At 38.5% G+C, this 21404-nt stretch overlaps 1 protein-coding gene across 1 annotated transcript in view; it reads left to right on the top strand.

Annotated features, from left to right (window-relative positions):
- Positions 1-1791: 1791 nt before the first annotated feature.
- LOC124554905 (molybdenum cofactor biosynthesis protein 1-like) overlaps positions 1792-21404 on the top strand; it is a 59175-nt gene continuing 39562 nt past the window's right edge. Inside the window, exons 1-2 of the mRNA XM_047128594.1 lie at positions 1792-1855; positions 2076-2302. Coding sequence (XP_046984550.1) covers positions 1792-1855; positions 2076-2302 — 291 coding nt within the window. The remainder of the gene's footprint in view (positions 1856-2075; positions 2303-21404) is intronic.

Here is a 21404-nt window from a genome sequence, read left to right as displayed (position 1 = left end):
TCTATCCCTTACAAGTCTTTCTTTGATGTTATCTTTTAACAAGATAATGCAAGACTACACATCACCTGAGCTGTACTGAGCTACCTCGATACAGAGAGTGTTCCACTGTTGCCGTATCCAGCATTTTCTTCAAATCTGTCACCTGTGGAGAACGTCTGTTCACAGGATGCCAAGAGATGGGTATGCCACCAGTCGCCAGCCACCAGTCACCAGCCACTACAGTTGAAGAACTCTGACATATGACATTCAGTTGAGTAGCATGAAATGATGTACCCATGGCTGTAGTCCAACCTCGATTTGATATCCAGTGTGATGAGAGCTGTTCTGCTGTTCCAGTTTCAATACTGAAATTCATATATTATTTTTATGCTATCCTAACCAGATTGGACTGTGGTGTCATACAGCATAAAATATCTTACAACGTGTTGAATTAGTTATGAGAAGTGTAGAACAGCCAGCAGGGGAAAGATGTTGGCAATGAGACAGTTTTTATGTATAACAGCAGTACAGTGTTTCACAGTGCATAATGCTTCCGCAGATTGAGAACAAAATGTGTGGTTTGCTTTCATCCATTTTCACAAACATAGCCTAAAAAATAATGTTGACGTTACTGTGCATTTCACTCTGAGGCATATTGCACTCTGAGAATGTTCATCGAATTCAGTTACTTTGTATTATATTTCAGTAACAGTGACATAATAGCAAATTGGACTGTATGAGTTTTTACGGATTTTTTTTCCAGACACACACTACCATTTCTTCAGATTTATTTAATTTGGGTATAAATCCTTTCCAGCATATATGCTGTACACAAAATGTTGAACATAAAATGTAGCTATCTGCTGATTTAACATCTTGCTGAGTATACCGGTACAATATTTTGTTGTAACAAATAGTTCAATGTATTTTACACACTTATAAACTTATTTATACAGTTATAGTAATTTATACCATTACATTAATGTTGTACCTTAATGTTCTGGAAGACGATATTATAAGGAACCTCATACTTTTCCTGGATGATAGAGTTGTCTATAATGAATTATTGCCTGAAAAAAATCTGCACAAATTTGAGTCAGATCATAACATTTCAATTTGGTCCAAAGATAGGCAACTGAGTTTAAGTTTTCAGAAATGTAAATTGGAGCACATCACAAAACAAAAAAAAGACAGTATTGTATGACTACATTATCAAATAATCACAGTTTTAATTGGTCAACTCATACAAATATCTGGATGAAATGAAATGGTGACATAGACTCACTTGTAGGCAAAGAGAATGCAGACTTCAATTCATTGGTAAGATACTGGAAAATGCAATCAGTCTATAGAGGACATTGCTTACAAAATACTTGTGTGGCCCATTCTAGAATATTGCTTAAGTATGACCCATAACAAATAAGGCTAATGGCAGACATTGAATGTATACAAAATAGTGTAGCATGATTGATCATAGATTTATTTGATGCATGGGAGAGCATCAAGAAGCTACTAAAAATTGGAAATGCCAGACAAGTGAAGATAGACGCCAAATATATGACAAAACCTAACTTATGAAATTTCAGGAACATGTATTAAGTGAGGTATTTAGGGATTATACAATAACCGCATATGTATCACTCCTATAGGGACCATGAAGGCAAGATTAATTACAGCATGCACAGAACCATTTAAAGAATCATTCTTCCCACACTCCACATGAGCATTGAATGGGGATAAACCATAATGTGTGGTACAACAATGTACTTTGTCGGACAAACCCACAGTGGTTTATACAGTGTGCATGGAGACATGGAATCAGTTGACAGTAGCTGGGTAATGGTTCATATTGATTCCCATTTCCCTGTTGCAGTAGGTGATCTTATGCCTCTAATTATTTTTTCATTGCTATCTTAACTTGCATTCTTCAATTCAGTTTATTAACCCTTCTTATCTCTTTGTATTAGGGCAAATGTACAATTAACTTTTGAGGAATTTGTATTTTCAATTTATCAACTGGAGTTTTGTTTCATATGCAGCAGCAATGTTACAAATTATTTGTTTCAGTTTCTTTAGAATAATTTGCTGTTTTACAGGTGCCTTGAAGGAAATGAAAGATCTCGAAAGTGTCTTAATGACAACCGATGGCCTCATGTTGACAAGACAGCTGGTTGCCTTGCAGAGGGCAGGGCTTGACGGTCTGAACATCAGCTTAGACACCCTGCAGTCCCAACGCTACAACCAGATCACGAGGAGGAAAGGCTGGGAGCGTGTCATGGTTGGCATAGATCTAGCCTTGCAACTTGAATACGACCCTGTGAAGGTATTACTAGTGCAGCTGTCATCGCATGCAGACTTTCATAAACAAAAGATATAAATCTGTTGTTAAGAATATCAATACAAGAATCACCATTTTAAAGCAGTATGCCCTCACCCTCGCCCCCATCCCCGCTCCCACCCTCACCGCTGTCTCCACACTGCAGCTGTAAGTGAAGGAAGGTATATTAAGACAGAAGAAGTAAATTTTAGCTGACGATGCTAACAGTTTCGTAGTTTATACAACATAAAAAGGATGCCTTGCAAGTTTACCAATTAAAAATCTTATATTTTCCTCCCAAGAGAGTCTTATGAGACTCAAGATCTTTACAGTTTCTCTTTTTTTCTTTTGTGTCTTTAGTTTAAAATAAGTTTCCACTGTTGTGGTGTTGTTTTGGTAAAAATACTCGATTGTTTGGAAAAATTATTCTTAATTCTGTAGTCACATTTTTGTTGTGTCTAAGTACTACTGGTTTCAGTAGCAAGTGCCAGCATCAGTTCATCTTATTATCAAACATTTCTGTGCAAAATAAAAGCTGACCACTGTGGCCGAGCGGCTCTAGGCACTTCAGACCAGAACTGTGCTGCTGCTATGGTCGCGGGTTCAAATCCTGCCTCAGGCAGGGATGTCCTTAGGTTAGTTAGGTTTAAGTAGTTCTAAGTCTGGGGGACTGATGACCTCAGATGTTAAGTCCCATAGTGCTTAGAGCCATTTGAACCATTTTGCAAAATAAAAAGCTTCTGTACAACTGCAAACTAGACATATCATTTTCAGGGTGCAGTTCACATCTATTGAAAGCACAACAGTGACCTTTACTTTTAGTAGATAAGACACCTACTGAGGTAAGTGACTTGATGACTGCACACAAGAAGTTGTCATTTATTCCATATGTAGCTACCATGCAGACTCATATTTTGTATTAGTTTGTCCTTACTCTTCCAAAAGGTTAAACCTTGTCTCTGCAGCCACAGCTTCCTCTCTTCAGCAGTTGTCTTCATCTCCATGTGTGAAGAAAATCCCATTCATTGATCATATTGTTTAAGTAGGATGTTCTCAGTCATCCCCTTGTTTTCTTACCTACGATCTTGCCTTCAGAAATGTTTTTTAAAAGATTATCGTCTCCAGTTAAGTGTCCAGTGTATTTTGCTTTGCCCTGGCCTATAACTTTCAGTGGTTCTTTCTTCTCTCCTATTTCCTTTAATTTTTCTGTCAATGCAGATAGTTCTTGTACTTCTCCTCCAGAACCACATTTCAGCAGGTTTGAGGCGAGCTTCCTTTGGCTTTTCTAATGTACAGATTTTGCATCTGTGTGTCAGAACACTCCACACAAAGGTCTTTACAAATATTTTCTTAATGTGGAAGCTGATATGTTTATTCAGTTGCAGCTTCTTCTTATTTTGGAAGGAACTCTTCGCCTGTGCTATTCTTTTCTTGAATGCCTTGAAATATTGATTGTTTTCTTGCAAAATGCTACTGAGATATTGAATTTCAGTTCCTTTCTTGAGTTGCTCATTGCCTGTTCTTGTGTCAGTCCTACCTCCTCCTCCTTTCTTGTCTGTAGCCATAACTTTTGTCTTCTTTGTATTCATTTTTAGCTTTAGTTTTACCACTTCATGATTTAAGGCCTGAAACATTTTATTTAGTTCCTACTCTGATTTACTATTGCGATGTCATCAATCTGCAGTGTATATGCATGCAATTAAGTTTCCATATCGACATCATGCTCCAAAAACCACCTAACTGTGTGTGGCAGGGGGTACGTCTCATGCCACCAACTGATCCCCTCTGCCTTGTTCCACTTGTGAACAGTGCTTGGGAAGAATGACTGTCAGTACACTTCTGTATTATCTCTAACTTCTCAAATTTTCTTCTCGTGATCATTTCGTGAATTGTATATGAGAGAAACTATTATGTTGTCAGACTCTTCTCGGAAACTACTCTCTCGAAATTTGGGTAGTAAATCTTTCCGTGATGCACAACTGCTCTCTTATGGCATCTACCACTGGAGTTGCTGAGCATCTCTGTAATGATCTCACAGCGACTAAATGATCCTGTGACAAAACACTCCGCACTTCATTGGATCTTCTTTCTCTCTTCTGTCAGTCTTACTGGGTAAGGACACAGGGGTAATTTACATTCATTTAAGATTCTTCCTGTGAATCTTAGTCTGGCATCTGCTTTTCTATTGCTGTTTTATGTGGTCATTCCACTTTAAGGTTGCTCTGGATAGTTACTTCTAGATATTTTATGGTAGATTCTGTTTCCAGCAATTTGTCATTAATAGTGTAGTTGTACAGTATTGGATTTCTTTTCCTGTGTGTGTGTGTGTGTGTGTGTGTGTGTGTGTGTGTGTGTGTGATATGTTACATTTATTTATGTGCAGGGTCAACTGCCAGAGCCTACATCATTCACCAATCCTCTGCAGGTCATTGTGCAAATTGATACTGTCTTCTGTTATTGCTACTTTCTGATGGACAAGTGTAGTACCTGTGAACAATATTCAGGAGCCTCTGACACTTTCTACTGGATCATTTATATACATTGTAAATGTCATGGTCCTATCACATTTCCATGGCGTATTCCAGAAATTACCTTTTGATTCTGGTCATCTTTTCTTTGTTGTTGTTATTACTTCCTTGATGAACATATTAAGGAAGTAAGGTGATAGAAGGCACCCGTCTCTCACTGCCCTTCTGGTTTTCCTTCTTTCATATCCGGTTCAGTACTCTGACTTTAGTATATACTCAAAATTAATCATCTGTCCTTCCACTTTGGACATTACTTTAAGGAATGATGATATAATGGTAATCTGTTTATTAAACATTATTTTAACGATACACTATGCTTTCTGATCATATAGTGGCTTGATGATGGAATTTGATACTGAAATTAGTAATCATTAGACAAAATAAAAGTGAAGCTATAATAAAAGAAAGTAATATTTTGGATCATGTCAGTTGTTGTTCCAAACAACAGCACGTCAGGAATAGGTTCAAATGGCTCTGAGCACTATGCGACTTAACTTCTGAGGTCATCAGTCGCCTAGAACTTAGAACTAATTAAACCTAACTAACCTAAGGACATCACACACATCCATGCCCGAGGCAGGATTCGAACCTGCGAACGTAGCGGTCATTCGGTTCCAGACTGTAGCGCCTAGAACCACACGGCCACTCTGGCTGTCCAGGAATAGGTACTAAATTATTTGTCCGCTGATGACCTCACAGCTTAGAACACTAAAACACAAATGTTAATTGTTTGTTATGTGCCCTGGTAGAGTGTACAGCTGTTTACAGTTCACGATTGGTTGTTGGAGATTGGACATTACTCACATAGTGTATTTAGTGCACAGTGCAGAAAAAGGCAGTGTCCAGAAAAGTAAACAAGTGTAAAGGCAAAAGTTTCATGACAGGATGTTGTGTCACCATACTTGGAAGACAATTATAGCCAAAGACAGAAATTTAAAAGAAACTGGCTCATTTGAGCTGCGGAGACCTAGTCGAGGATTCTCAGTAGATAATTGTTAGCACAGTAGAATTTATAAAGAGACAATGTCAGTTCTTGTCAGGGAAGGTTGATTGGTAAGTATCTATCAGCTTTCTCGTAAAACTCACAATTTGAAGAATACACATCAAGGAAAAGGTAGAAGTCCAACAGTGTCAAATCTAGACAATAATATCGATCATCCAACAGTTTTGCAAAATCCCCAGTTGTACTTACTTTACTTACTTACTTACTTACTTACAAACTTACTCAGATTTGCTGTGTACCATACAAGGAACTGGTTTCCACTAGTTCACTTGATCAGCTGCCAAGTTCTCACCTTCCTCCAAGTTTGTGTCCATGGATTGAAGATTCATTGCAAAAGTTCCAGGTGTTAAAAGGTCTTCCTGTACTTACTTTACTTACTTACTTACTTACTTACAAACTTACTCAGATTTGCTGTGTACCATACAAGGAACTGGTTTCCACTAGTTCACTTGATCAGCTGCCAAGTTCTCACCTTCCTCCAAGTTTGTGTCCATGGATTGAAGATTCATTGCAAAAGTTCCAGGTGTTAAAAGGTCTTCCTGTACATCTGTATCTGTCCATTGATTTCAACAACAGTGTTGATTTTGGGATTCTTCCACCTTACATGCGTAGAACATAACCTGCAATCCTCAGTCTTCTTTCAACAATAATTTTGTGCAGGCTGTGTAGACCTCTTATTCTCAGCACTTCATCGTTTGTAACTTGGTTGGGTTAACATCTTCAGAATTCATCTCTAGCATTGTTGGTGAAAAACATGGAGACTGTGTGCTGATTTTACTGACATTTTCCAAGTCTCACACATATAAACGATAAAGGAGTGCAGTCAAAGCTTTGTTGGCATATTACAGACCTAATTTCCATATGGACTGATTTTACAGTTCTGCTGGTGATTTCTGCATCTGTGACCTCATTATTACATATAAAGCTATCGAGATATGGCAATCTGTCAACATCTTGTATTATCTTCTATTGCACTGTAATCGGGGAAGAGACGAGTAATTTCCACTTACTTTGCACATTCTGTTTACCTTATCCCTATTAATTTTCAGCCCTACACAATAGGGCATTTAATGAGAAAGCATATAAAAATTAACTTGATGCCTTCCAAGGAGACGGTCTCTACTTACTCTCTACTCCTTCAAGCCTGACTTTGTAAGTGTAGACCAGACATGGCTTAAATTCAGAGAAATAGTATCGACATCAATTAAGAGATATATACCAAATAAATTGAAAGGATACCAAATAAATTAAAAGGGTGGTGCACAAAATATGTCAAAACTCAGCTGCAGAAGCAATGAAAAAAAGCATGTCAAAATTTAAAAGAATGCAAAATCTCCAAGATTAGCGATGTTTTACTGAAGCTCGAAACTTAGGGTGGGTTTCAGTGCAAGATGTGTTTAATAGTTCCCATAGTGAAACTTCGTTTTGAAATCTGGAAGAAAATCCAAAGAGGTTCTGGTTGCATGTGTAGTACACCAATGGCAAGACACAACCAATACCTTCACTGCGCAATAGCTGTGGTAATGTTACTGATGACAGTGCTACTAAAGCAGGGTTACTAAACACGGATTTCTGAAATTTCTTCACCAAAGACAACAAAGTTATTATTGCAGTATTCAAATCAAGAATAACTGCAACTGTGAGTAACTTAGTAGTAGCTCTCCTCAGTGTCATAAAGCAGTTATGTTTCTTTCAGAGAATGCTGATACAATAGCTCCATTAGAAATCATATATAGCCCTGGAGATTCTAAAAGGTATCAGATAGATTATATAATGGTAAGACAGAGATTTAGGAACCAGGTTTTAAATTGTAAGACATTTCCAGTGGCAGATGTGGACTCTGACCACAATCTATTGGTTATGACCTGTAGATTAAAACTGAAGAAACTGCAAAAAGGTGGGAATTTAAGGAGATGGGACCTGGATAAACTGAAAGAATCAGAGGTTGTACAGAGTTTCAGGGAGAGCATAAGGGAACAATTGACAGGAATGGGGGAAAGAAATGCAGTAGAATAAGAATGGGTAGCTTTGATGGATGAAGTAGTGAAGGCAGCAGAGGATCAAGTACGTAAAAAGACGAGGGCTAGTAGAAATCCTTGGGTAACAGAAGAAATATTGAATTTAATTGATGAAAGGAGAAAATATAAAAATGCAGTAAATGAAGCAGGCAAAAAGGAATACAAATGTCTCAAAAATGAGATCGACAGGAAGTGCAAAATGGCTAAGCAGGGAGGGCTAGAGGACAAATGTAGGGATGTAGAGGCTTATCTCACTGGGGGTAAGATAGGTACTGCCTACAGGAAAATTAGAGAGACCTTTGGAGATAAGAGAACCACTTGCATGAAGATCAAGAGCTCAGATGGAAACCCAGTTCTAAGCAAAGAAGGGAAAGCAGAAAGGTGGAAGGAGTATATAGAGGGTCTATACAAGGGCGATACACTTGAGGACAATATTATGGAAATGGAAGAGGATGTAGATGAAGATGAAATGGGAGATACAATACTGCGTGAAGAATTTGACAGAGCACTGAAAGACCTGAGTCGAAACAAGGCCCCTGGAGTAGACAACATTCCATTGGAACTACTGACAGCCTTGGGAGAGCCAGTCCAGACAAAACTCTACCATCTGGTGAGCAAGATGTATGAAACTTGCGAAATACCATCAGACTTCAAGAAGAATATAATAATTCCAATCTCAAAGAAAGCAGGTGTTGACAGATGTGAAAATTACCGAACAATCAGTTTAATAAGCCACAGCTGCAAAATACTAACACGAATTCTTTACAGACGAATGGAAAAACTAGTAGAAGCCGACCTCAGGGAAGATCAGTTTGGATTCCGTAGAAATACTGGAACATGTGAGGCATTACTGACCTTACGACTTATCTTGGAAGAAAGATTTAGGAAAGGCAAACCTACGTTTCTAGCATTTGTAGACTTAGGGAAATCTTTTAACAATGTTGACTGGAATACTCTCTTTCAAATTCTAAAGGTGGCAGGGGTAAAATACAGGGAGCGAAAGGCTATTAACAATTTGTACAGAAACCAAATGGCAGTTATAAGAGTCGAGGGACATGAAAGGGAAGCAGTGGTTGGGAAGGGAGTAAGACAGGGTTATAGCCTCTCCCCGATGATATTCAATCTGTATATTGAGCAAGCAGTAAAAGAAACAAAAGAAAAATTCGGAGTAGGTATTAAAATCCATGGAGAAGAAATAAAAACGTTGAGGTTCGCCGATGACATTGTAATTCTGTCAGAGACAGCAAAGGACTTGGAAGAGCAGATGAACGGAATGGATGGTGTCTTGAAGGGAGGATATAAGATGAACATCAACAAAAGCAAAACGAGTGTAATGGAATGTAGTTGAATGAAGTAAGGTGATGCTGAGGGAATTAGGTTAGGAAATGAGACACTTAAAGTAGTAAAGGAGTTTTGCTATTTGGGGAGCAAAATAACTGATGTTGGTCGAAGTAGAGAGGATATAAAATGTAGACTGGCAATGGCAAGGAAAGCGTTTCTGAAGAAGAGAAATTTGTTAACATCGAGCATAGATGTAAGTGTCAGGAAGTCATTTCTGAAAGTATTTGTATGGAGTGTAGCCATGTATGGAAGTGAAACATGGATGGTAAATAGTTTGGACAAGAAGAGAATAGAAGCTTTCGAAATGTGGTGCTACAGAAGAATGCTAAAGATTAGATGGGTAGATCACATAACTAATGAGGAAGTATTGAATAGGATTGGGGAGAAAAGAAGTTTGTGGCACAACTTGACCAGAAGAAGGGATTGGTTGGTAGGACATGTTCTGAGGCATCAAGGGATCACCAATTTAGTATTGGAGGGCAGCGTGGAGGGTAAAAATAGTAGGGGGAGACCAAGAGATGAATACACTTAGCAGATTCAGAAGGATGTAGGTTGCAGTAGGTACTGGGAGATGAAGAAGCTTGCACTGGATAGAGTAGCATGGAGAACTGCATCAAACAAGTCTCAGGACTGAAGACCACAACAACAACATATAGCCACTCATTTGATAAAGATCCATACCTAGAGACTGAAAAGTTGCTCAGGTCACACCAATGCTCAAGAAAGAAAAGAGGAGTAATCTACTAAATAACAGACTCATATCACTAATGTTGATTTGCATTAGGATTTTGGAACATATATTGTGTTTGAATATTATGAATTATCTCAAAGATAATGATTCATTGATAAATAGCCAAGATAGATTCAGAAATATTGACCTTTTAAAACACAGCTAGCTCTTTAGTCACACAAAGTAATAAGTGCTGTTGACTGGGGCTCTCAAATTGATTCCATATTTGTAGATTTCCAGAAGACTTTTTGAAACAGTTCCTCACAAGCATTTTCTAATCATATTGTGTGCCTATGGTGTATTGTCTCAGTTGTGCAACTGGATGTGTGGTTTCCTGTCAGAAAGGTCACAGTTCATAGTAATTGATGGAAAATCGTCAAGTAAAACAAAAGTGATATCTGACATTCCTCAAGGAAGTGTTATAGACCACCTGCTGTTGCCGATCTACATTAACAATTTAAGAGAGAATCTGAGCAGTCCTCTTAGATGATGCTATCATTTACAGTCTTGCATATCATTTACTGTCTTGTAAAGTGATCAGATGATCAAAACAAACTGCAAAATGATTTAGGCTACCTATCCATATGATGCAAAAAGTGGTAACTGACCTTAAATAATAAAAATTGTTATGTCATCCGCATGAGTAGTAGAAGGCATCTACTAAATTTTGGTTACATGATAATTCACGCAGATCTAAAGGCTGTGAAGTCTATTGAATACTTAGGAATTACATTTACAAATAACTTGAATTGGAATGCTCACATAGATAACGCGGTGGGAAAGCAAACAAAAGACTGTGATTTGATAGTAAAACATTTAGAAGGTTAGGATTACTAAAGAGACTATCTACAACTATACTTGTCTGTCCTCTTTTGGAGTATTCTGCATGGTGTGAGATCCTTACCAGATAGGACTGACAAAGGACATCATTTAAAAGTTCAAAGAAGGGCAGCTCATTTTGTATTATTGGGAAACAGGAAAGTGCATGCCACAGATATCGCATGTGAATTGGGGTGGCAGTCATTAAAGCAAAAGCATTTTGCTGGAGCAGGTTCTTAAAATTTCAATCATTAATTTTCTCCTCCGAATGTGAAAATATTTTGTTAGAGCCCTCTTACATAGGGAGAAATGATCATTGTAATAAAATAAGAGAAATCAGAGCTTGTACGGAAATATTGAAGTGTTTGGTTTTCCTCAAATGCTGTAGGGGAGTGGAATGGTAGATAAATAGGTTGAGGGTGGTTCTCTGAACCCTCTGCCAGCAATTAATTGTGAATTACAGACTAGTCATGCAGATATAGATAATGTAGATAGGCTTTCAATATTGTGCACTGATTCTCTAATTTTATACATTGCCCAAATACTTTCGTGGCGCTTTGGAGTGACCCCTTCAAAATAACACTTTACCAGTCTTCTTAATATGTATTTTGGTAACCAGGTTGATAAGAAGTTACAACAATACTCTCTTATTACTCCCCAGTTTTGGGTTTTATTAATGAACAAAATCGCCGCAGTGTTCCATAACAATTACGGGCTGAAGTTTCCTGCTGATGGAACCAATATGATTTTCTGTGTTTCTGAGCATACAGGTTGTGTATGCTGTTTGGAGCCTGTTGTATGCTGAATCAAATGTTTTTATTGTTGTGATCTTCCATCTGAAGATTGGTTTCATGGAGTTGCCCATGCTAGCTTATCCTCTGTGACCCTCTTCACCTCTGGGTAACTACTGCAGCGTACAATAACTTGAACTTGCTTACTGCAGTCAGTTTTTGGTCTCCTACAGTTGTTACCCCCATTATATTCACAGATGACCACATATTGTGGAAATTGCATATTGTAATGTAGGATGCAACAATAAGGTACAGAATGTTTCTGTTGAAAATTACGAATTATTTAGGAATAAAGGAGATGGCTCACCAAAAGGCAGAAGCACTGTCTCATCGATAGGCACACGAACAAAAGGTATGTAGAATGAGATTTTCACCATGCAGTGGAGTGTGCACTGATATGAAACTTCCTGGCAGATTAAAACTATGTGCCGGACCAAGAGTCAAACTTGGGACCTTTGCCTTTCGTGGGCAAGTGCTGAGCTATCCTTGCACGACTCACGACCCGTCCTCACAGCTTTACTTCCACCAGTACCTCGTCTTCTACCTTCCAAACTAAAAGGTACGTTACTTGGCGAGCTTCCAGAATGCACTTTCTTTTTCTAGCTGTAGGGAAAACATGTGCGCGCGCCCACACACACACACACACACACACACACACACACACTCTCTCACATGCGCATGCATGTCTCCTTATGCTGTGGTCGCTCAACTGCCAGCTCTTTACTGGCCCACGGTGAGTGTTCTGGAGTGAGGTGGGGCTTTAGAGTGGGGTAAGATGGGGTGGGTTGAGGCAATGTGAGAGATGGAGAGAGATGGGAGGGGTTTGGAGGGAAGCATTTAGTGGCTCGTGGGAGAGTGGGGAGCCATCTGTGGGCTAGCTAGGGGTGCAGTTAGAGGGGTCAGGTGCCAGACAGCTGGGCACTCATAGACTAGGGTGTGACGTGAGATAACAGCACACAACTAGCTGATTTGCGAGGGGGGGAGAGAGGGGTGTGTGTGTGTGGGGGGGGGGGGGGGGCTGGGAGTTAACTTGGATTTAGGCCAGGAAGCAAAGGATGTGCTGTAAGTATGGCTACAAAAGTTGAGTGTTCTTAAATAAGATCAGCTGGTGCCAATGTATTGGAAAGTAACTGGCACACAAAGTGCAATTGTGGCTCCTTTTTCTTCAAAAGTTTTAAATAGTCTGCAGAGCAAATTGAATTAGGAGGATCAGGCATTTGTGTGGGTCTAGGAAAGTAAATTGTAGAGCCAGATAAAAGGCGCACGAGACAGGAGGGGTACTACTACTCATCACTGCTGTATCGTGCTACTAGTACATGTCAGTGTGAGTGCACCGAGAGTGGTGTTGCCGTACATGCGTCTTTAAATTGGTCACCGACTGATCATTGCAGGCTGGCTGCTGGAGGCCGTCTCTGGGAGCCAAGCGTGCCGTGCGGTCCCTGCCGTGCCATCTGCTGGTGACTCGCACATATATTAGTGTGGAACAGTGCTGACTGACTCTCTGTGTGATTGTAGTTTGTAATGTGCACATCAGTGTTCTGTGTCTTGTTGATCTTGTTGAGTCCTTAGAGGCATATTGTTCGGAGGTTATTATTAAAGCCATATTTGTGCGACTTGGATCACACTTCAGTATTTATTTATTTATTTATTTCTTGTTCCATAGATCCAGTTAGTGAGTCAATCACAAGGATATGGAACGTGTCAAATTGTACAGGTATCAATTTAAACTATACAAGGGCAATTCAATGGCAAATTGTACATAGTTTAAGTAAGACATACTATAAATACAGTAACAGATACAATATCAGCTAGATAACATAACAACCATTTGACAGAAAAAGGAGTTTCAAATAAAGGTTAAAGGCAAAAGCACAAAGTTAAATCAGATATTAGGCCTACAAGAGTAAATACATGTACAGCCAATCTGTTGTTACAAAAAGTGTGCTAATTCCCAAATGCACAATAAAATCAATTGAACTACTTCTAGACACAATAAGTTTAGTGATGGTATACATTTTCTTTCAGGTATTCATCCACAGTATAATAAGATTTCTCTGTCAGGTAATCTTTGAGAACTCGTTTAAATTTTGGCAGTTCTGTATGAACACATTTGATATGTAGTGGTAGAGCATTGAACAGCTTAATGCTGGAGTAGTAAACTCCTTTTTGTACCAGAGTGAGACGTTTCATTTCTAAATGTAGATTGTTTTTGTTTCTGGTGTTATAACCATGGAATTTACTGTTGTCTTGGTAGATGAAATAATTTTTGCACACAAAGGTCAGCAAGGAAAAAATATACTGTGAGGCAGTTGTTAGGATACCTATCTTCCGAAACAAGTGCCTGCAAGAGTGTCTTTGATTAACCCCACACGTTATTCTGATTGCTTTTTTTTTGGATGGTGAAAACTTGTTTTGCAAGTGGTTGGTTCCCCCAGAATATGATAGCATATGACATCAATGAGTGGAAGTAGCCAAAGTAGGCAACCTTAATAGTGTCAACTTCAGCCACTGAAGAAATTACCCGTAGTGAAAATGTTGCCGAGCTAAGTTTTTTACATAGATGAAGAATGTGAACTGACCAATTACATTTACTGTCTATGTAAGCACCCAGGAATTTTGTTTCTTCAACTTTCTGTATTGGTTGATCTCTACATTTTATGTCAATTTCATTGGGATTACTTTGTGATGTATGGAACCTCATATAATGAGTTTTATCTGCATTGAGTGAGAGACCATTTGAGGAGAAACAATTTAAGATGTCATTAAAAACAGTAGTTGTAGTTTTTTCAAGATCATGATCAGTCAAATCGTCAATTAGAATTGTGGTATCATCGGCAAACAGGGTAAATTTGCTGTTTGTCTCAGAACAAAGAGGAAGATCATTAATAAAGATGAGGAAAATCAGTGGGCCCAAAACGGAGCCTTGAGGCACACCACACGTTATCATGCCCCATTCAGATGAGGCAGGTTCTCCAGAAGAGCCATTTAGCATTACAGTCTGCTTCTGATCCTGTAGATATGATTGTAGCCACAAGCCAACAGTACCACCTAAACCATAGTATTCTGCCTTTTTCCAAAGAATTTGGTGGTTTACACAGTCAAAGGCTTTCGTAAGATCGCAAAAAATACCCACTGGAGACATTTTTTAGTTAATGGCTTCCAAAACTTGGTTGCTGAAAGAGAATATTGCCTGTTCAGTACAAAGACCGGCACGAAAACGAAACTGATTTTTGCTTAAGATACTATGGAATTTGAGATGGTCTACAATCCTCCTGTGCATGAGTTTTTCTAGAATTTTCGAGAAGGTAGTTAATAGGGATATTGGGCGATAGTTTGTAACAATGCTTTTATCCCCTTTTTTAAAGAGAGGAATCACTACAGCCAACTTAAGTCTGTCAGGGACAATCCCATCTTGTAGGGATGCATTGTATATGTTGCATAAGGCGGGACTAACAAATTTATAACAGTGTTTCAGTATTTTACTAGAAATATTGTCCACACCAGCAGAATTTTTGTTTTTTAATGATCTAATTACTCTTATGACTTCGCTTACAGTAAATGGAGATAAGGATAACTGTGGGATTCTGTTGCTAATAGCTTTCTGTAGGAGGGACAATGATTCTTCCATAGAACCATTACAGCTTGTCTTCTCTGCTGCTCTCAAAAAGTGGTTATTAAATATTTCTGCAACCAACTCAGGTTTCTTTATGATACTGTCCCGTGTTTTAATCTCCACCTGAGACATGTTCCCTGTTGTCCTGCCAGTTTCCTTCTTTATTACATTCCTTATAGTTTTAATTTTATTCTCTGAGCTTTCAATTTCTGATTTTATGCACATACTTTTAGATTTATTTGTAACCTTCTTGAGAATGCTACAGTAAAGTTTGTAGTGTTGTTATTTCTTTGGATCATTACAAGTCCTGAGAGAACTGTATAACATCCTTTTTGTTCTACAAGATGTTGTTATCCCTGTAGTGATCCAAGACTTCTTGGCATTGCCTATATGACTATTTCTAACTACTTTTTTTGGGAAAGATGGACTCAAATACAGACATGAATTCATTTAAAAATGAATTGTACTTTTTGTTTACATCTGTTTCCCTATCAACTCGGCTCCAGTCTATCTCTTTTAGGCTATCACTGAATTTTTTAAGGCCCTGTTCATTTATTATCCTAAAAGATTTCCAAGAATGCTCGGAACTGTTGCACACACTGATGTAATTGAGCCTAAGCAATTGACCACCATGATCAGAAAGGCCAAGGATTGGATGTACAGTGATCTCATTCCATGTAGACTTATCTATAAATATATTATCTATCAGACTTTCACTGTTAACAGCAACCCTAGTTGGGAAATCTACTATTGTCATCAGATTATAAGACTCCATTAAATGTACTAAATCAGCTTTACTATTGCTCTCATTTAGGAAATCAACATTAAAGTCACCAGTAATTATCAAGTTCTTGGACTTTGAGTACAGTATGGATAATAAAGAATCTAAGTGCTTAAGAAATACATTCAAATTCCCTGAGGGAGATCTATACAGTGCTAACACTACAGCCGTGAAGTCATTTACAGTAATCTCAACACCACATACTTCAATTTGTTGCTCTATACAATGGCTCTTTAAATCTAATGCATTGTAAAATATGTTGTTTTTTACATAAATTACCACTCCACCTTTTTCCATGATGGTTCTTGAGTAATGCGCTGCCTGACACACAGTATTACTTGGTTAGTACATCACCACAAACATATGGACCGGGACTGTACATGCTTTGACAGTTTGCTACGTCTCTCTCTTCTAGGACTGACATGGTAGCTGCCTTGCATTTCTTAATGACTCTGACCTTGTCAACCACAAACCGAATCTTAGTACAGTCATGATTTCCCTGAAGAGATTACATGACAGCAGAGACTTGTAAAATTGTGTTACCCATTTCTCTAGCCAGTGAAGATTCATTCTATACCTTCAGATACAGTGTCATTTAGGAGTAGAACAGCAAGAAATACGTAGCTCCTCTAACAGTAATGACAGTTTATCACCTCCCAACACTACATGTGCCAATGTTTCAGTGCATTTTTGAATATGTTTGTTAACAGATTCATCAACACAACAAAAATTTACGATCTCAGTAGCATCTTATTTCTTAACTCATACTTTACTATTCGTCAGAATCTTCATCGCTGCTCTTTGATTCGTCAGAGCTCCCTGCTGTACTTTGTTTTATTTCATAGTCAGAATTAGTTGAAATACCACCTACCGTATTTACCCAAATCTAAGCCGCACTCAAACCTGAAAAATGAGACTCGAAATAAAGGAAAGAAAAAAAAAAAAAAATTCCCGAATCTAAGCCACACCTGAAATTTGAGACTCGAAGTTCAAGGGGAGAGAAAAGTTTTAGGCCGCACCTCCAAATCGAAACAAAGTCAGTCCATTGTAATATGAGACACAATTTAGGTCGAATGAATGACGATACAGCTACAGTAGTTTGGTTCGAGTCGTAAGCTTTGCAGTTAAACTTTACCAGGTAGCCTTTGCTAAGCATCAGGCGCTCCATCCGTATTTATACTGGTACCCTTCCTTCTTCATGTGCTTCATCTGGTTTGAATCAATTGCTTATTTTGCTTTGATCTGATAAGTGCCGTTTTCCTTGTTATAGGCGTTTATGTCACTCTAAGCTGAAAATGCATTACTGTACTGTGTCATGCATTGTTTGTCGCATTCTGATAGTGCGTGTTTGCGGCCTGTCGTCACTCGTGGCATGGCTTGCTTTTGTGCACGCTACCGCTGCCTACAATTAAAAAAAAAAAAAAAAAAAAAAAAGAAGAGAGAGAAATCATCTCATTAGCGAAACAATGGCAAGAGACTACTATTTGTTGTTCCTTACACTGCTGCTTTCTTTGATAATGATCAACAAGAACCAAATAATAGACTGCGTATGATAGAACATGTTCTGAACGAGAGTTAGGTGAAAATTCTTCTCCATTTGAAAATCTTTGTGGCCGCTTCTTTAGTACATCAAATTCTGCACAGAAATTAGAGTCATCTTGGATATAAAAATCTAGTCAGTTGCCATGCTTCATTTCTGACTGTTGTCTCACTCTAGTTTCGTAGTTTATTAGGCAGACAGGATTTAAATAAGATAGCAGCAAACACGAAAGAATACGTGGCAAAATGTTTATATTCGTATTACTCTTATGATGAAGAGAATACTGCATGTGATTCACATTTCATCAGGTTCCTATTAGCAACCGTCTCTTCTCACAGGTAGGAAAAAATTCAGAACATTGAGTTGGCCATATTGACAAACATCCCAAACAGTCTTGCCGGTCGGATTTTCGTAATACATTGAAGTTCTGCTACATTCGAAGATGAACAATACGGAATTTGTATTTACTTCATTGGATAATGTATGAAAATTGTCTTCCACCTTTTTTTTTTAATTTATTTACTGACGCAGAGGTTTTGGCGCCAGTATTTATCTTTGTGCCTACGAAGCATGCCTGTGTAGCGCTACATATATTCGACGGCAGAAATTAGTTGTTTCAGCACCTACCGACATTTTTCAGAACTTCCACTTGCTTTGCACTCGATTCCAAGCCGCATGCGGTTTATTGGATTACAAAAACCAGAAAAAAAGTGCGGCTTAGATTTGAGTAAATACGGTACATCCTCTCCTTTGGATTCAACTTCTTAAGTATTAGATTTCAAGTCAACACCTGCTAATCTGTGAGACCGAAATGATGAGCCATACTACTCTATTTCACTGTACCTGTATGTTTCATTTGTATAACATTTTATTCCATCATAGATGCTGCACTTATAGTTTCATATATGCATTGCAGCAGCAGACACAATAAAAGTAGCAATCAGCAGTGCTTAGTTTGTTGAATGGGTAAAAAATATGCCATTGTCCCAGTTCCACATATCCCCAAAATTTGATTCTGCCAAATTCTGTACTCTCTGAAATCGAATGTTTAATCCAAAGATGAAAGTGAACAAGTTTGATGCAGTATTGCTAATATTGTTTATTACTCATCTTGCTGAATGAAGTGCATACCGTGTCCTTTCTGAAAGGTTTGCAGAAGTAATGCACATACCAGTTTTCTAAAAACTTACATTGAGATTGTGCTCTCCTTCCTCTTGTACAAATTAGTAGAGCCCTTCGGATTACTCCACAATATGCCTCTTGGCAAGGTGGTAACGACAGTATTATGAAAAGGATAGATTGGCACTCACTGTATAGTGTAGGTGTGTTGCTGGCAGGGGTGGGGGGGGGTGGGGGGGGGTGGGGGGGAAAGGAACACCACCTATTATTAAACACGTAAGCTTTTGGTGCAACCCCCCCCCCCCCCTTTTCCCTCACACACACACACACACACACACACACACACACACACGCACGCACACGCACACACATGCGCGCAAATGCAGATCACACATACATGACCACTGTCTCCGGCTGCTAGGGCCAGACTGGGAGCAACTGTGCATCATGGGAGAAACAACGGTCGTGTGTGTGTGTGTGTGTGTGTGTGTGTGTGTGTGTGTGTGTGTGTGTTTTTTGTCCACTTTGGAAGAAGACTTTCTGATGGAAAGCTTACGTGTTTAGTAGTCTTTTTGTTGTGCTTGTCTGTGACCTAACATCTCCTGTATACAGTGAATAGCAATGTATCTTTTTTATAATATGGTCATTACTCCATCCTAGATTTCTATTGTTTGTTTCCTTTTAAGACCTTATAAAGACAGTTACTGACAATTTCTTTTTTCTTATTGGAGAAAAGTAAAACCATATGGGGGCCAGACGTAGATTGTAAATGAATATGGAATAGAGTATTTTTATTCTCCCTGTATGCAGTGTCAATAACGTCACCTCACACACTTCATTTCTGGCAGCACCTCCTTCTCAACACATGACTGTCCCCCACCACCTCACCATAGTCTTCAAGTTATATCCTATAGCACTTCTGGGTGGACAAATAGATGAAGGATGTAGTTTAAAACAGTATAACTAAACTTAAAAGTCAAACTGCCCTTTTATAGAGACTGCCATCATTATTTAAACATACTAAACAACATCAAAACAGTCAAAAGAAATTTTTTTTCAAAAGAGCGGAAAATTGTAGTGAAATTCATGAGAGGATTGTTTTAAATTGTTATATCTTAAATCAATAAGTATGTCAGCATTTCCCAGGATTTTCTGGCTTAATTAAGACTAGGTCATGCCACCACAGTGGTCAGACAGTGGACTTGACTTCCAGAGGACAACGGACCCGAATCCCATCGGGCCATCAAAATTTGGGTTTTCCTTGATTTCCCTAAATGATTTAAGACAAATGCTGGGATGGTTCCTTTGAAAAAGATGACATTCGGCTGAGGAAGCTAATTTCTGTGGCATGTCTGATGACACAGTGCTGGTGGAAGCACGAGTATTTCAGAGCACACCATTCATTGCACATTGTTAAACATAGGGCTCTGCTGCAGACAACCCCTGTATGTTCCCATGTTGACAACACAGTTGAATTACAATTTCTGTGGCTCAGGAGCATTGAGATTGGGCAGTGAATCAATAGAAATGTGTCATCTGGTTGAATCATTCGAGTTTCGCATTACACCTACTTGACGGTTTTGTGCACATACACTGTCAACAGAGTGAATTGGTGCTTGAAAGGTGCACTTTGCTACAGGCTTAGGCCAGTGGGAGCAATATTATGCTATGGAGGACATTCACCTGGTCTTCTATGGGTCCTGTGGTAGTAACTGAAGGCTCCATAACAGCTTTGTTCTGTGTGAACATTATTGTGCACTGTCCGCACCCTGTCCCTAATGAAGGTGACATGTTTCAACAATATGACTTTCAGTGTCACGAGGCCAGAATCAAATTCACCCCTTCTGAATCTGATGGAATACATCTGCGATGCTATCAGATACCAGTTCTGCACCCAGAAACCACTGATCTGCAATTTATGGGAATTACATGACCTGTGCTTAGACATGCGGTGCTGCATAATGCTGGGAACATACCTCACATAATGCTGGGAACATACCTGAAATTTGTTGAACTTGTCCCACACAAAATCACTGCTGTATTGTGTTCCAACAGTGGACAAACACATTATCAAACAGGAGGTCATAGTGTTTTGTCTCATCAGTTTATATATTCAATGCTTGAATGAAAGGTGTGCTCTTTTCCTTTTTTCTGCCATTGCGTGTATGTGTAAAGCAGGATGTTCTACCATTTGGGCTTGTTTATATGATGGCTGTCAGTATTACCACCTGCAGAGATACTAAATGCTCCTTTTGTGAAGACCTTTTATCTTGAGAACACTTTCAACTTTGTTTCACAAATGGCAGCACAGTTTCATGTAATTGTTAAAATAATACTTTCAGCAAAAGATGTGTGCGTTGGAGTGGGGAAAAAGATTGGAGATGTATTTAGTTTAATTTTCATAAATTGTTAAGAAGGTTAACAGCTTGGCATGCTAAGATAAATTCAGACATTCTCTAAAAAGAGAGAAAAAGATTAATTTAACAGAATCAGTGAGGTATACAAATATAACTACAGACTTGTAGAACCATTACTTTGTAGGTTAGATTAGATTAGATTCAGCTTTTGTTCCAAGACCCAAAACATGAGACGATTCTCATGGGTGAGTAACATGCCAGAAAGTATAACATAAAAAATATAAAACATTTGAATACCCTGATCATTTGTCAGGAGATTGTCAAACTAGGTGAATACAATACAAACTGGAACAGCTAATATTTTCAGAATTGATACGCTGTCAGACTGAAACATTGTTATGCACTATTAATAAATTTATCAAACAAAAAGTACATAATCTTGACTGTTATGACAAAGTGCTCTCAGAA

The sequence above is a fragment of the Schistocerca americana genome, chromosome X (genome assembly GCF_021461395.2).
Source record: "Schistocerca americana isolate TAMUIC-IGC-003095 chromosome X, iqSchAmer2.1, whole genome shotgun sequence".
Classification (NCBI taxonomy): Eukaryota; Metazoa; Arthropoda; class Insecta; order Orthoptera; family Acrididae; genus Schistocerca; species Schistocerca americana.
Note: the sequence above shows the minus strand (reverse complement) of the source record. Positions and strands in the feature narration are given on the sequence as shown.